Consider the following 18,060-nt stretch of genomic DNA (forward strand, 5'->3'; position numbering starts at 1 on the left):
AACCCTGTACCTACCAGCTTTAAGTCCGATGGCTTATCCACGACACCACCGAGGCCGGTAATACACGCTACCATGTAATTCTTTGGATGGTTGAAATGGGTGGGACGTAACCCAGTCACAGACGCGATCACATGACAAGCGATCGATCTAGGATCGATTCCATTAGGTGGTCTTATCGGACTATTTGCAAGCCTTGGAGCAGGATCTACCTAAGTCGATAGAGTGCACGTCTGGGATGCTTATGTATTAGGGTCGAATCTGCTTGGTGGACCCATTTGTGATTAGGTTTACCCTCGTCTCATTCAGTATCCTACTGTTGATCTAACAAAGGATGTGGTATGTATTGTCCTGTTTTGGGGATGGTGCATATAAACTATTATTTCCTGCTAATTTAAGATGATAGATTGAAAACAGTTTATTGCATAATGTATACAAACAAAAGGATTGGGCACAAGTTATCCAACTTACGAAAGTTAAAACAAAATTCATTTTATATCCCCAATTTTTTTTTTCGTAAGTGCGAAATTATTTAAAGACAAAATCCAGTTTCGACTTCTTACAAATATTAAGACGACCAGAAACACATTGAATATGCAGACACGGACATTCTAAACAAAAAAAAACGTATTTAATATGTATGTTTAACCGTAGAAATATTTTATTAGTCGGAAACATCTTACAATGCAGCAAACTCAGGAATGTCCCTTTAATGACGACAATTACACATTAAATTAAATATCAAGTGTACATAAAATATCAGGGTCTGTATATTACATGTGTTTCTATATATCAAATGCCGTATAATATGTGGTCTTCATTCTGTGTGAAAGTGCATATAAAACGTAGCGGGTTTCCTCAGAATTGCCAAATATTTGCCCATGATTAATAAATCAATGTGCACTAGTGGTGTCGTTAATCAAAACAAACTTGTACTTTAAAGGGACATTCCTGAGTTTGCTGCAGTTTGTAAGATGTTATCGACTAACATACTTTTTAACGATTGTAATTACATATGAAATATATATTGTTTTGCATAAAATGTTAGTGGCTGTATATTCAACGTGCTTGTGATCGTGTTAACATTTGTATTAGGTTAAATTTCATTTTATTTCCTAAAATATATTTTTTCGTGCGTACGAAATTGTTTGAAGACAAAATCCAGTTTGGGCTTCTTACAAATATTAAGACGACCAGAAACACAATGAATATAGAGACACTAATATTCTAAACAAGAAAATGTATTTAATATGTAAGGTTAATCACAGAAATATTTTATTAGTCGGAAACATCTTACAATGCAGCAAACTCAGGAATGTCCCTTTAACCAGACCCCTCTCTGACAACAACACTTTAGTATTTACCTAAATCTTCTATGTTGATACTAAGGCAAAAACCACAAAGGACCGCCCTGTAATTAATGTTTAATATTATCTTACAATGTAGCAAACTCAGGAATGTCCCTTTAAGAAGAATGTTGATTTTTAACATTTTTTTTACAAAAATAACAACAACAAAGAACAACATTGATGGCATATGACTTTAATTTGAGCCATTTTTCATAATAAATAATGAATTGTTTTCAGTGGTACTGTGAGTGACACATGTCACGTTGGCATGTGTGGAATCGTGTTCGTCAAAAAAACAGGCCGACATGTCCATCAACTTGATTGACAGGTGACTCATCTGCCCCATAAACATGTATTGTCCAATCATCGTTCAACTGGAGAAGTAGGTCATCGTGAAACATGAAACAGAGATTGCATTATGTCCGCTTTGTCAGTTTAATAACAAATATGTTGGGGGGTTTTAAAGTTCTATGTTAACATAGATATAATATACATAAAATGTCAACGACCTTATTTTTTTAATATAACCCTGACTCGCTAGTTGACGTAAAGAATGCAAAAAGCTATTGTAACCAAACATGTAGGACTGACGTTTTACGACACGTCAGCAAATTGCTTCATCAGCATGTACTGGGTGCGTACCACTAAACCAAATTCCACAGACGACAATATTAGCATATGTGGCTAAAACTCCTACCTACAGCGTAGCAACTGACACATACACCATGTATATAAATACTACCACCCCTCACCCTTAAAGGCATACTGTCACGGATTTAAGGACCTTATTTCTCTAAAAATGGATAATAAATAAAAATTACATTAATCGTTGGAAACCAAATGTAGCTATCGCATCACCTTAACTGAACCATGATGGAGTGAAATCCATGTCATCCCTCTGCGCAATTTTAGTTTTTGAATTATGGACCATTGCCATAATTCAATTATTTTTACAAAATGTCATTAACAAATGGTGTATGGTGGCTATGAAGATGGTTGAATAAAGTACATTTAGGGACAAATCAAATTATTTTTGTTCAGGTAATAATTTGTTAGACCATTAAATAGGTCAGTAATCTTTGACAGTATGCCTTTAAAGTAAATCAGAACATTTTGGGGGATTAAGCTGCTCGTTTTAAGAGATAACGGATAGCGTCTATGACTACCCTAGTCTAAAATTGTCATGCTATTTTTAATACGACCCCGCACATACAAGGCTACTTGACACCGTGGTACTAGCGAAAATAAAATTGCATACATTTTGTGCCCAGATGAAACTTTCTTTTTTATAACAAAGACAGTCACATTTATCACCAATGACAGGCTTGTGGTAGTAACTGCTCTATCAAAACTATCTAACTTTGACACAGCCGGATGTTATTTGGTTTAGTACTACCTATACTGTGTGTTTTTCCCTCAGTGGTAGAACATTCGCTTAAGATGAGATGTGTATATAGTCTGGTCAGAGCAGTGTATGAACGCGTGCTTTAAACCTTAATCAAACATATACTGATAGAGAGAGAGAGAGAGAGAGAGAGAGAGAGAGAGAGAGAGAGAGAGAGAGAGAGAGAGAGAGAGAGAGAGAGAGAGAGAGAGAGAGAGAGAGAGTAAGAATAGCTGGGCAGTGGATTGGTTGTTAGTGGTTACTGAGAGAGAAGTGGTCTTACACCTACCCATTGAGTCGCTTAAACTCCCTCTGGGTGAGAGCCGGTACCGGGATGCGAACCCTGTACCTACCAGTCTTATGTCCGATGGTTTAGCAGAGCGAATGAGCTACCCTACGTAGCGTAGCTCAAGCTGGATACATTTAAAGTGACATTCCTGAGTTTGCTGCAATTGTTTTAACATGTTATCGACTAACAGAGACTTTTTAACTATTGTAATTACATATGAAATATATTTGTCTGCATGAAATACTAATTGCTGTATATTAAACGTGTTTCTGATCGTTCTAATATTTGTACTAGGTTAAATTTCATTTTATTTCCTAAAATATATTTGTTTCGTACGTCACACGAAATTATTTGAAGACAAAATCCAGTTTGGGTTTCTTACAAATATTAAGACGATCAAAAACACATTGAATATACAGACACTGATATTCTAAACAAGAAAATATATTTAATATGTAAGTTTAATCGTAGAAATAGTTTATTAGTCGTAAACATCTTACAATGCAGCAAACACAGGAATGTCCCTTTAACCACACCCCTGTCTGACAACAAAACTTTAGTATTTACCTACATCTTCTATTGATATACTAAGGTAAAAACAATAAGGACCGCCCTGTAATTAATTTTAATATTATGGCTTCTTACAGGTGTAAAGTCTGGTTCCATAAAATCGGTAATGATCACAGATCGACGCAGATTTGCAAAGTTAACAGGTTTCAACTTCCTCGGTCTGTCTCAGGAAATTCGATGCAAATCGTCAGTGACGGACTTCTCATAATAATTAGTCTTTTAAATGTCGATCTGCGTCCGTTGGCGACGCGAGTCCGATTTTGGGGAAACCAGTATTAATGTTGTTTACTGGTGTCAAACAAAACTCCCAAAGATATTGAGTTAAAGCAGCCATTTCGCCTCGTATCACATACTATTGTTTACTAATGCAAAACACAAAACAAAAACCCACGCCTATCGTTTTAAAACTTCAATATCGCTTAGAATATAATATATATATATATATACAATTTTTTTTCATTTATGCAAAACAAGAAACACGACATAACATAAATATTATACAACATCGTTTCCAAAATGCAAAACACAAACACAAATAGATTTAAAGCTACAGTCAGACTCACTTCCCTGCAGTGGGAGGGTTTCAGCGGGTCGACCCCCCAACCCCCACCACACACCCCAACCCAGCTCAAACGAATTTTCCTATTCTTCTTTTTTCAGATATATTTTACGGGGAAGCATGACTCGACTGCCCCTCCACCCACGACACTTCGCTCACAAGTCTAGACCCCAACCCCTCCCCGAATACGTTCCTGCACACGCACCTACCCCGTCTTATAACTTAGTTTACTAATGCAAAACGACGAATACAACTACAATATTCAGGCGCGGACCTACCACGTTGTAGGAGGGTGGCCCATAACATCAATTCAATATATTTTGGTGGCCTTGATTAACAAGACTCCTTATTGCCTTAATTTGTGCTATGCTACCCTGAGATTAAACAAGCCGTTTACAATTAAAAATTACCTTTATAAGACTCTCAAAAATGTATTACTAATTAATGAAATAGCCCTGTTTTATATTTTGTCATTCATTTATTAAAGCAAGCACAGCTTAATTACATGCATTTTTATTTCCATTAATGTTTTGTCTTTAGTGGAAAAAAGGGCCCTGAAAATGGTGAAAATGAATGCCCCTAAAGTGTTGTTTACTATGCCTTGCTACATTTTTGGGGGAAACACTGTATATCGTAATACAACGTACGAGTTTCGATGATATTATTTTGGCAAATTTTACAACAAAAGAGTTCTGAAAAATTAGACGCCCCGCTATCAATGTTTCGACATTGCTAAGAACAATGTTACGTTCCCTCTATATACGGTCCTGCTTTGTGATTATTCATTCTTTGTTGTGTTATTATTTTAAATCGATGACTTCTAATCATTTTCACCCCCCCCCCCCCAACGTCTGAACCACCCTCACCCCACCATCTCTCTCTCTCTCTCTCTCTCTCTCTCTCTCTCTCTCTCTCTCTCTCTCTCTCTCTCTCTCTCTCTCTCTCTCACACACACACACACACGCACACACACATTGGCATAACTTAATGTACACGAACCTTTTTAAACCATGTTTAAATGTTTTAAATGATGAAAATGTTTGAACCTTAATTGGGTATAAGTATGAAAATAACTTACAAATGAAATGAACCAATTTGACTCGATTCGATCAAATTCATTTAGAGGAACTATCCTGAGTTTTCGACGATTGTCAAGAGACAAAGAGACACTTTTATATAACCACTGTAATTACATATTACATATATTGCTTTCTAAATACAATATTAATGGTTGTATATTAAAAGTGTTTCCGATCTTCCTAGTGTTTGCTCTAGGTCAAACTTCATTTTATTTCCTGATATATATTGTTTTGAACGTATGGAATTATTGGGATATCAAATCCAGTTTGGGCAACTTACAGACATTACAACGAACAGAAACACACTGATATTTTAAACAAGAAAACATACCTAATGTGTACTACTAGTCGTTACAATTATTAGGGTTGTATCAAAAACATATTACAATGCAGCACTTGGCACGTGACAAGATGGCCACAAGTGAAACAGTCATATTCTCTCCAAAAACCACAAGCACCTGCTGTGTCCCTATGCATTATCTGACATAAAACCAGAGTAAATCCCTACAAACTGTGAGACATAATATTAATAGTAATAAAGCTACAAGTTTAAAACTGTTCAAGATTCAATCAAACTCAGGAAACTCCCTTTAACGTTATTCACACAAAAAAATTAAACAAGACTTGCGATCGATCGCAACGAGCGCTCAGCTGCCTGAATTCAATGACTAATTACAACAGAGATCGTCGCCGTACACACGGTTTTCGATCCTAACAACAGAATTTCTTTTGGTCGGTAAGTTCGGCATTCGGTCATCTTCAACACTGTTCACAGAACATTTATACTTGAAATTTAAGTCGTGTTTTATATAACACAACGCATGTCTTTTGTACGTGGGTTTCGCAGTCCTAGAAGAGCATCATTTCGGCGAATTTCTTATACTTCCGGATCATAATGGCGCCTTTCACTGCATTGTCCGTAACTGCAAAAAAAAAGAAGGGAAACGCCATTCATACAGTATGTAATACGGTTTTGGTGTTTATCATCGTATCAACGTCAAAAATATAACGTTCAATTCTTAAATAGCAAAAAAACTCAAACACGAACATGCAGAGGTTGTTGGAAACAATGACTAAATGTCGCGGACAGACCCTAGTTTTAACGTGTGAAAATTAACATTATGTTTAGTTAATCTACAAACCTGTAACACATTTGGATAAAGTTATAATTAAGTGAAATATGACTCTGTGACTTTGAAATGGTCAAATACCCTCTAAAAATAGATTAAAACTCGACTCCATAATTGTTACTTCTTAGACGCACGTGCGTTTTTAAAAATATGAGAAATGCATTTTGTGATATTAAAAACACCATGATGACCAAAAACACTTCGAATGTACTGAAATTGATAATCTAAACCATAAAATCTAACTAAAGTATGATTTTCGTTATCACAAACAGCTATAATATTTTAAAATATGCCTTAGTGCATTAAAAACTAGGGTATGTCCCTTTAATACTCACCGTAAAAGGGACAGCACATTCCAATTATCCCAGCTTTTATACATTGCCTTTGCAGTTTGAACACGAAGGGGCAGATATTGAGTCTTCGCTCGCACCCGCGGGGCATGATAAAACGAAGGATGGATTCATTGTCTATAGGGTACTTGCAGCCTAGCGACAAGGCCGCTTTGTAAGAGGTCGATTGCCGAAATCCCGTGCTCAGGCTCGTAAACATCCCCCCTAGACCGACGCCGCCCCCTCCTCTCAGCAGATTGTATATGCCGTTGGACTGTCCTGAAATGAGCAAACAGAAGAAATTCAATACACTGGAATTAGATCAGCTTCAACGGATTGAGGTTAAGCCTAGCGTCTTTAAAGTCACACACCGGCGTTCATTACAGATTTTATGGAAACTAGACTTTACAGGATACGGAAGCGAGAGTACACCTTTAAGTAGCCATAATATTAAAATTAGCTACAGACAGGTACTTAGTACACCTTTAAATAACCATAATGCTAAAATTAGCTACAAAGATGTTTTTAGAGGGTTTTTTATTGTTGTTGTTTTGGGGTTGTTTTTTGTTGTTGTTGGGGTTTTGGGGGGTGTTTTTTTTGTTGTTGTTGGGTTTGTTTGTTTTTTGTTGTTGTTGTTGGGGTTTTTTGTTGTTGTTGGTGGGGTTTTTTGCGGGGGTCTTAGTACATTAGTAGAAGATTTATGTGAATACTAAAATGTCAAATAAGGGTTTGGTTTAAGGCGCAGAACCTACAACCCGTGGAAATGGACATTAAGCTTGGATAACATACAAACCTGTAGCACATGTGGATAAAGTTATAACAGTTAAAAGTTTGTTTTGTTTAACGACACCACCAGAGCACATTGATTTATTACAACATAGTGAAACAAGAGTTTGGAACCTTGAAACGGGGAGATACTCTTTAAAAATAGACTAGTGCCTGTCTCTATAACCGTTACTTTTCAGAGGTATGTGCGGGGTCGGGGGATTTTAGGGGTCTTTTTAAATATGAAAAAAATGCGGTATGTGGTATAAGTAACACGAGAATGATCAGAAAATAATGTGGATGTTTGGAAATGGATATTCTAAACAACAAGATTTAAGTAATATATAATTTATTTTCTATTATTTAAAAAAGTGATAAAAAAAATTGTGTCTGTCACTTTAAAACTTAGTACACAATTACAGACAATGCGTAACGAGACACGATTTCGCGCGGACGTAACTGCGCACTATATATAAATCACGAATCATTGCATTCCCAGTCTGCAGTTTGACGCGGTAATACGTGTTTGTTTCGCGTGTGCACACTGCACGTGCTTTCGCGGCTCGACTTGGGGATCCTTTACTTCGTTGTTTTTGTCAGCGAAGTGAAGTTTTCTACTGGGATGTATGCGGCCATTGGAACTGATTGAACGCTGGAACGCTTCTCGTTTCGACAGTCTGCACCACCAGGTTGGATTCTTTTTTAGCGAGATTCCTTGCCTCCACGTCATTTCTCCGTCTGATTATGTTGACTTGTTTTTTTCGTGACTCGTATGGCGGCCATTCTGCAGAACGCCACGGTTGTTCGCGTTTAGTCTCTACATGTCCGAGCCTGTCCTTGCAGCACTGGAAGATTGACCGCCCACTCTAAGAAGAAATAGGAAGCGGGGTTGGCCCCTACTACTCTATTCTAGACTTTACTTTGTTTTATTGTGATACCATCTCGTATCCTCCGGAGTCGGGCCCGTCCGCACCACTATACCAACCCATGACGACTGGACTATACCCTAGTCTGATTATCTCTCTCGTTCAGACGAATCCGGCTTCTCAAGATCTGTATTTCAGCACAGCACTACATCTTCAACGTCTATTGACTGTCAATCTAGGGGTTTCCTTGACGGGATGCAACCCATCTCGTCCCTACAAGCTGTGCACCCTAACGGCCTTAACGAGGCCACTCGCGTGGACATATAGATCGCACTTTAAACTTTTAGATCTTCGTTCAAAAGTTTATGTCGAAATTACTTTCTTTTTTTAATATTATTAAATAGTCCGATCCTCTCTTCTTTCTCTTATTTATTTTTGGACTGTCCTTCTAAAATGCTCAACAAATTATATAAATATTCGACCGAGCAGTCAACTCTTTTTATTTTTGGCTTGTAACTTTTCTCTTTTTTTTTAAATTCTATTAACCTTTTTACTAATTGCTATTTTCAAAATTCTGCCCATTTTCAACTCTAACCTCACCCCCCCCCCCCCCCCCTCCATCCCGAGTCAGGCCACCGATCTTATCTAATTTCTTTTTGACCACCCGATCTAACCTAGCGACCAAATTTAATGAGTACAATTTTCTTTATTAATTATATCAATTAGAGATTCGCATCAAAATTTTAAAGGTACACTATTTAATTTTTGGATGTAAATTTCAAAATTGTCCGCTTAATTTTTTTTTCTGTCCCGGGACAAGTCCCTGGCTATCCAGAGACAGGCCCCGGGACGGCCATACTCGAAACTCTAGTGGTATATGAGCATGTAAAAATTATTCGCACTCGCACTCGAATCATTATCTTCTTATTGAAAAAAATGCAGTTGACAAAAATACCTTAGACAAACAGAGCATGCTTCTTATGTACAAATAACGAAATTGGTCATGAATTTCATGATATATGTTCTCCCTTTTATAACGATGAACGAAAAGGAAATTGATCAAATTCTTACGGCTGAATTATTTTTTTTTTTTTTTTTTTTTTTTTTTGTATATACAATGCGTTTTCAAATGCAAGTATTAACATTCGTTTTTGTTTCTACACGTTGGAATATATCCGACGTGCATTATTATTATGACGAATGTGCCATCTTGTGGTTTCATTATTTACTTATATTTTTATAATTTACCTCATATGCCCTTGAATTACGGACAGAGTGTAAATAAAGGTCAGTTTAGCGTACACGGGGCTGTCAGTTGTTAACGAGAGACGTGTGACATTGTGACAGACGTGTGTCAATCATTTATAGCATAATGTTTTATTCGTTAACTGTATTTAGACGGTTGTCATCCGACGGTTGTCACCCATTAATACATGTATCTCTCAATATACTTAACAATGACTTGAATCGCGATCCCAAACCGAGCGCTTTACCAATCTGGACTTATCGTCTTTATTATCTTTTTTTTTCCGGGGGGGGGTTTTCTCCGGTTTTTATTTATTTATTTTTAATTTTTTTAATTTGTTTTTTTTTTGAAATTGTAAAGATTATACCTTGAATTACACGCAAACACACAGACAGACATACGCACACACACGCACACACACACACGCACACGCACACACACACACAGACACACATACGCACGCACACACGCACATACACACCGACACATGCGCGCGCGCACACACACACACACACACACACACACTACCACCACCACCAACAACCCACATTAAAAAAATAAAATAAAATAATTTAATTTTCTACAATTTTGTTTATAATTATTTATTTATATTATTGAAACATTCAATAAGTATGACCAACAGGTTAAGAGTTGAGGTTACATTGTTTCTTTCACATGGAACTGTTATTTTAATGCTCCTTGAATCTTTTTTTTTATGTACTCTATGTTTTTTTGCATCATCAATCCTTCCGGACAGTGAATTATTACTGTATATTATTATTAGTTCGGCGCTACTTTTATTCCCTGTCAGGCGCGGATCCAGGGGGTGGGGTGGGGTGGGGGGTGGGGGGTGACTGGAGGTGCGCCTATCAATGGTGTTTCAACATTTCAGTAATTGCCAGAAACACTGCCATAAAAACGTCGACAATCCTTTGATGTGACGACAATAAATCGAGGAATCCATGGGTACGTAGTGCGTAATGTGCGGTGCGTAAACAAGAGTTGATATAGAAATCAATTAAAGCGCTTCCATATGTACGCAATGCGTGATGCGTATTGCGCAATACGCAATACGTTAATTTCCGTGATCGATCGCACTTATAGGATATTAAACGAGCTTCCATTTCGAATCATGTTTATGTTCCTAGTGAAATAATGTTCAGTTGTCACGAGCTTTAGCGAGCAATGAAAATGATTTCACGAGGGACATACACATGATACTAAATGGTAGTGAGTTGTTACAATTTTTTTTTTTTAAAGTGAAAAATTATAACCACCCCTTTTTCCATACCCGCCAGATTCACAACCTATTTATGACCCGTTCCAAATTTCACACTGGATCCGCCACTGTCATATCGTGAACCGTGATGAATCAGCTGTCAACCGGAAGTGAACGGTAGGTCCTGTGACCGAACCATTCATACAGAAGGAATGTGTTTTGCTATAAAACGCATACGCCGTTTGTCATATCTTGAAGCGTAACAAACGAGTGGGTATCCAGTCTACATCATCGCACTCATAAACGGTCGACATTAAAAATTTCAACTCATCGCGGCAGGCAATAAGTTTTACTGAGTCAGCTCTCGTCCACGTGACCACACTGTCGTAAAATGATCTTAGATTGCCATAAATAAATGAGAATGAAATCGTAAGCGTGACAATTGTGCTGTTCTTATCGTGTAGAAAGTGACGTTCAATTAATAATTGTGTTTTCGTTTATTTTTATTTTGCAACATATCATCTCAGGGTCTTAACCTTAGGTCTCACTACACAGATGTCATTTGCCATTGAAACCCATGTTAAATTGCCCATCTTCAAATGAAGGTTGCCAATAGAACGGGTTCTCGTTGGCACTAACAACATACACCATTGCGAACATACATTATTTTCACTCCAAAATCGAGAACATTTCCGTATCAGTTTTTTTTTTTGCTGGTTGTAGAACAGGTGGTTCATTAACCGATTCACTCCGGCTGTCTCTTGCGCTATACATCCATGTTCCAAAAGGTCAATGCACAATATTACAAATTAGCATGGGCAAAATACAGCCAGATGTCTAACCATTAAACCGGGACGGACATGCTCAAAAACTTCGTGGTATATAAGCATGTTAAAATTCACCCAGGGATTCTAGATTATGGTAGCCCCACACCCATGGCTAGTGGTATTCAATGCTGGGCTAGTAAATAACTACTATTGCCATGCCCGACGGCTAGTTAACTTTTTTGTACGTATGAATATCCTGCCCCCACCCTAACCCCCCAATATTAGTGTTTTTAACTCTATCTCCCTCTTTAGGTGACATATCTGATTATTACTAGTATTTAGTAAGACTGTATTAGCTTAAAGTAAAGTAGGGCTAGTGAATTTTTAAACATGGCTAGTAAATTTTTAAAATCACTGATCCCATGGCTTGTGGATTTTATAAAAATTCTAGAAGCCCTGATTCACCCCACCGCACCATGTCGTCAAAACACTGAAATTAATGTATTTATAAAACAGCAAGTAATACTCATAAGCGTACAAGACAGGGGGCTGCGGAGGGGCAACTGCTCCCCCCCCCCCCCCCCCCCCTCCGGTTCTGGTGCAAAACCTCATATTCGAGCAAAAATGACAGAGAGATATTTGGGGGAAATGTGCTAACCTGAGACCTTTTTTTTAGCATACAATTCCATCATTCTACTCTCAAAATGAGTTGTAATACATGTAAACATGCGTAGTAACTCGTTTGCAACCCTATATAGCTGTTTGGTAGTAATAATAATATGAAGGAATGAAGGAAGGAAATGTTTTATTTAACGACGCATTCAACACATTTTATTTACTGTTATATGGCGTCGGACATATGGTTAAGGACCACACAGATATTGAGAGAGGAAACCCGCTGTCGCCACTTCATGGGATACTCTTTTCGATTAGCAGCCAAGGATAATTTTTAGGCACCATCCCACAGACGGGATAACACATACCAGTCGTGGTGCACTGGCTGGAGCGAGAAATAGACCAAAGGGCCCACCGACGGGGATCGATCCCAGACCGATCGCACATCAAGCGAACGCTTTACCACTGGGCTACGTCCCGCCCTTAATATTAATAAACAAAATTAAGAAAAGGCATGACTGTGGTAACACTGTCCTTGTTTCAATATTTAATGTATTCCAGTTGAATAGACAGAAACCGGAAATGTGTATGAAATATGCAAGAACATGTGTGATAATTAACTATGGAGCTGGCATCACACTTGCGTGGTTATCATAACCAGGGTTCGAAATACTACCGACCCGACCGGTTTTTGGCCTGTCCACATCACCTCGAGTCAGGAGATTTAGTTTGGCTGTTGTTCCGTTGGCTCGGTAGCTATTTTTCGTTTATATTAGTTTTAGTCAATCACGTGTGGTCCGGTAGGTATTGATTAGCGCAGGCAGAATTTATGGTTTGCCAGATTTAATTTGATTTGGAGGTAGACACCCTGAATGGGTATCTGTTCGACCTATTGTTTACAATATCTTAATTTTAGGCCTTTGAAACTTGCGGGGGCGGGACGTAGTCCAATGATAAAGCGCTCGCTTGAGGTACGGTCGGTCCAGGATCGATCCCTGTCGGTGGACCCATTGGGTTATTTCCACAACTGGTGTAACAAAGGCCGTGGTATGTACTATCTTGTCTGTGGGATGGTGCATATAAAAGATCCCAATCGAAAAAGAGTAGCTTATGAAGTGGCGACAGCGGGTTTCCTCTCTCAATATCTATGTGGTCCTTAATCATATGTCTGACGCCATATAACCGTAAATCAAATGTGCTGAGTGCGTCCTTCCTTCTTGAAACTTGCGAGGACGATAGTTTAGTACATTCCTCGCTCGCTTTTCTGGTCATCCTAATGTGTACATTTCTCGTTCTAGCCAGTGCTCCAAGACTGGTATATCAAAAGGCCATGGTATGTGCTTTCCTGTCTGTGAGAAAGTGCATATAACAGATTTCCTGACTACGTGTAAGAATTACCAAATTTTTTTACATCCAATTGTCGATAATTAATTAATCAATGTGCTCTAGTGGTGTAGTTAAACAGAACCAACTTTAACGTTGCTTGTAGCAGTTTTAGCCGCATAGTGTACTACATTCGTCTATGGGATTTCACTTGATGATAAACACGCTGACAGCGTTTCGGATCGTGCTAATGTTTACAATAACCCAAATTTAAACTTCTGAAAACAGTCGTTCGTGCATTTTATTTCGTTTCATTTCAATTTATTTTCGTGCTTATATCCAATTAAAGTTCAAGCACACTGTCCAGGACAGTGGGTTAGTTGGTAGTGGTTAGTGAGAGAGAAGAGGGTGTAGTGGCCTTACACCTACCCATTGAGCCCTTAAGTACTCTCTCTGGGTTGGAGCCGGGACCGGGCGGCGAACCCTGTACCTACCAACCTGTAGTCCGATGGCTTAACCACTGCGCAATAGGCGTCGTTCGTGCAAGTGTAGTTCTTGATTAGCGCATTAAATTTAGGACCCCACTTGTAAGGTCAGGACAAAAACAAAATGCGAAAACAAAATTGACTGTTTTTTGCGTTACTCATAAATGGTTTCGCCAACTGTCAATTAGCAAAAAGCCTGAAGCTTCGTTTTATATCCTAATTATCTGGGGTAAAATCCAGGATAACAAGAAACGCCTGGAGTGTACAGACACTGATTTACAAGAAACTGTATCGTTTTAACAAGTAAATTGAATCTCTAAAAGATACAATGGCCGCAAACTGAAGACAGTGTATTTAATATGATGTATTCTCCAGTTAAACAAAAATACACTTTTAGACTTTATAACAAAATGAAAAGAAAGTATTTGCTGCCATTGTAACAAATTACAGACATTTCCTGTTCAGAAAAGCAGTATCTCTCTCTCTCTCTCTCTCTCTCTCTCTCTCTCTCTCTCTCTCTCTCTCTCTCTCTCTCTCTCTCTCTCTCTCTCTCTCTCTCTCTCTCTCTCTCTCTCCTTGTTCCAACCAGTGCACAACTGTGTGTTAAAGTTTGTTTGTTTAACGACATCATTAGATCATATTTATTTCTTTATTAATAGCTATTGGATGTCGAACATTTGGCAATTCTGGCATATAATCTTAGAAAGAAAGCTCGTTTCCATTAGTAGCAAGGGTTCCTCTATATGCACCATCCCACAGACAGGATAGCACATGCCACATCCTTTGATATACCAGTCGTGATTCACTGGCGGACTGGGACTTTGCCCAGTGGTAAAGCGTTCGCTTAATGCGCGATCGATCTGGGATTGATCAACGTTGGTGGGCCAGTTGAGCTATTTCTCGTTCCAGCCAGTGCACCACGACTGGTATATCAAAAGCCGTGGTATGTACAACCTAATCTATGGGATGATGCATATAAAAGATCCCTTGCTGCTAATGGAAAAGAGTAGCCCATGAAGTGGCGACAGCGGGTTTCCCCTCTCAATATCTGTGCGGTCCTTACCCACGTGTTTGACGCCATATAACCGTAAATAAAATGTGTTCAGTGCGTCGTTAAATAAAATATTTCCTTCCTTGATGCACTGGCTGGAATAAGACATAACCAAAATTGGCAATAGGCCCATCGACGGGCATAGAGAGATAGAAATATAGAGCAAACAAAGGAAGAAACATGTTCTCAACAGCAAAAATGTGGCAAAACACCACATATATTATTAGAGAGGAAACGCGCTGCCGCCATTTCATGGACTACTTTTTTTTATAGATTTTGTTATGCATCATCCCACAGACAGGATAACACATACCACGGGTTTTGATATACCAAGCGAGTGCAACACGACTGGTATATCACAGGCTGTGATATGTGTTATCCTGTCTGTGGGATGGTAGATATAAAAAAAATATCTTGTTATTAATGGAAAAAAATGTAGCTGGTTTCCTCTCTAAAACAATATTTCAAAATTACAAAATGTTTGACAACCAGTGCACCACAACTAGTCAAAGGCTATGTGGTATCTGTTTTCCTGTCTGTGGGAAAGTGCATATAAAAGATATCTTGCTGTGGGTTGCTTCTGATAACTACGAGTCAGAATTACCAAATGTTTGACATCCAATAGCCGATTAATAATACATCAATGTGCTCTTGTGTTGTCGTTAAACAAATCAAACTTTATCTCTTTTTTTTCTTTGGTGCACTGGTTGAAACGAAAAATAGCTCAATGGGTCCACCGACGGGGTTCGATCCTAGACCGACCGCACAGAGAGAGGCAGAGATAGAAAGACCCAAGCACCCCAGGCAATGCTCTGACAACTGAGTTAAATATATCCACATGTCTAGAGGTGACATATCACTCATTTACTGGCAAATTAATTGAAAAATATACAGCATATTTTGAATATGCATGTAAGATGAAACTGAAGTTAAAGTTTGTTTTGTTTAACGACACCACTAGAGCACTTTGATGTATTAATCACCGGCTATTGGATGTCAAACATTTAGTCTTAGAAAGGAAACCCGCTACATTTTTCTATTAGTAGCCAGGGATCTTTCACATGCATCATTCCTGAGACAGGATAGCACGTACCACGGCCTTCGATATACCAGTCGTGGTGCACTGGCTGGAATGAGAAATTGAACGGGAATCCATCCTAGACAGACCGTGCATTGAGCGAGTGCCCTACCACTGGGCTACGTCCCACCCCTACAATATGAAACTATTGTTATATACCAAATGTTGTTTAATGCATATAAAATAAGAAATTGAATGCATAAAAAAATAACTGACTAAATTTCAGGTATTGTGTATAATAAATGAAATTTTCATTGAAATATGTATGCCAAATGAAACAAAACCGTTATAAATAAAATATGAAAGTGGTTTAAATACAACAAAACTAAAAAAAATTATAATAAAAACAAAGCAAAAGAAAACACTCCCATCCCCTCAAACAAAAATGGAAAGAAAAAATTAACTCACCGCAAACAGATATCAAAAGAACGCAGACGAACAATTTTACTGCAGACATTTTCACTTCCGGTATGCTAATCCCAATCAGCTGGCGGCAACTAAGACTAGCGCGAGCTGCACGCGCTTTTATTTGGAGGGACAACTCTGAACGACAAGGAGGCTGTCGCTCAAAACAAGCCCTCCCATGATACGGCCTCCGTAGTACATGGCAGAGTCGTGAATTCCTGGCCCATCACATGTCACAAAAAAACTAGATATCTCATCTCAAGAACACGTGGAGTAAACTCATAAAAAATAAATATCCAGGTGAACTTATTAATGAGCGGTTTGAGAGGGGGTGTCGAGGGAAGCAACCCTCTCTCGTCTATTGTTAAAAAAAACTAAATAGCTCATCTATTGTCAAAATGAAAAGGTTTTTGTTAACGACACAACTAGAAGACATTTATTTATTAATCATGAATGAATGAATGAATGTTTAACGACACTCCAGCACGAAAAATACATCGGCTATTGGGTGTCAGACTATGGTAACGCAAACAAATAAGGTGATGATCAACATCAATATAAAAATTCAAGATTTAAATAAAAACAATGTAAAGAACTGTGCAAAAATACAAATATCACAGATATATACTGACCTTTACTCAAAATTTTAATTTGTGCTGTATTGGCCATTCTCAAAGAGAATGTTACACCTCTGCACCACGGTGAGGTTACAGCACGCGCAGGGGAAATTATTAATCATCGGCTATTGAAAGGACGTAAATGAAGGAAATGTTTTATTTAACGACGCACTCAACACATTATATTTACGGTTATATGGTGTCGGACATATGGTTTAGGACCACACAGATATAGAGAGAAGGAACTCGCTGTCGCCACCTCATGGGCTACTCTTTTCGATTAGCAGCAAGGGATCTTTTGTACGCATCATCCCATAGACAGGATAGCACATACCACGGTCTTCGATATACCAGGCGTGGTGCACTGGCTGGAGCGAGAAATAGCCCAATGGGCTCACCGATGGGGATCGATCCCAAACCGATAGCGCATCAAGCGAGCACTTTACCACTGCGTTATGTCTCGCCCCGGCTATTGGATGTCAAACATTTGGTACTTTCTTACATATAGTCTTAGAGAGGAAACCCGCTACATTTCTCCATAAGTAACATGATATCTTTTATATGCACCGTCCCACAGACAGGATAGCACATACCACGGCATTCGATGTACCAGGCGTGGTGCACTGGCTGGAGCAAGAAATAGCCCAATGGGCACACCGATGGGGATCGATCCCAAACCGATCGCACATCAAGCGAGCGCTTTTCCACTTGGCTATGTCTGGCCTTGTCAAAATCAAAGACAATATGTCATCTGAAGAACACGTGGATGAAAATAATGAAAACAAAATCCAGCTGAACTTATTAATGAGCGGTTTAAGTGGGGGAATCCAGGGAGACAACCCTCTTCCGTGCATTGTCACAAAAAAAAACAATATATCTCATTTCTAAAACAAGTGAAGTAAAGTAATGATAAATAAATAAATAAAAACAAGGTGAA

General features: G+C 38.5%; 1 protein-coding gene across 1 annotated transcript; it reads right to left on the bottom strand.

Annotated features, from left to right (window-relative positions):
* Window positions 1-5,104: 5,104 nt before the first annotated feature.
* Window positions 5,105-16,612, bottom strand: LOC121386887. Its single transcript, XM_041517919.1, has 3 exons — window positions 16,510-16,612; window positions 6,693-6,965; window positions 5,105-6,150 (listed from the first exon to the last, which is right to left on the bottom strand). The coding sequence occupies exons 1-3, from the start codon at window positions 16,556-16,558 to the stop codon at window positions 6,077-6,079; spliced, it is 396 nt and encodes a 131-aa protein (XP_041373853.1). The 5' UTR covers window positions 16,559-16,612; the 3' UTR covers window positions 5,105-6,076.
* Between the last annotated feature and the right edge of the window lie 1,448 nt (window positions 16,613-18,060).

The sequence above is a fragment of the Gigantopelta aegis genome, chromosome 12, assembly GCF_016097555.1.
Source record: "Gigantopelta aegis isolate Gae_Host chromosome 12, Gae_host_genome, whole genome shotgun sequence".
In the NCBI taxonomy this organism is placed as follows: domain Eukaryota; kingdom Metazoa; phylum Mollusca; class Gastropoda; order Neomphalida; family Peltospiridae; genus Gigantopelta; species Gigantopelta aegis.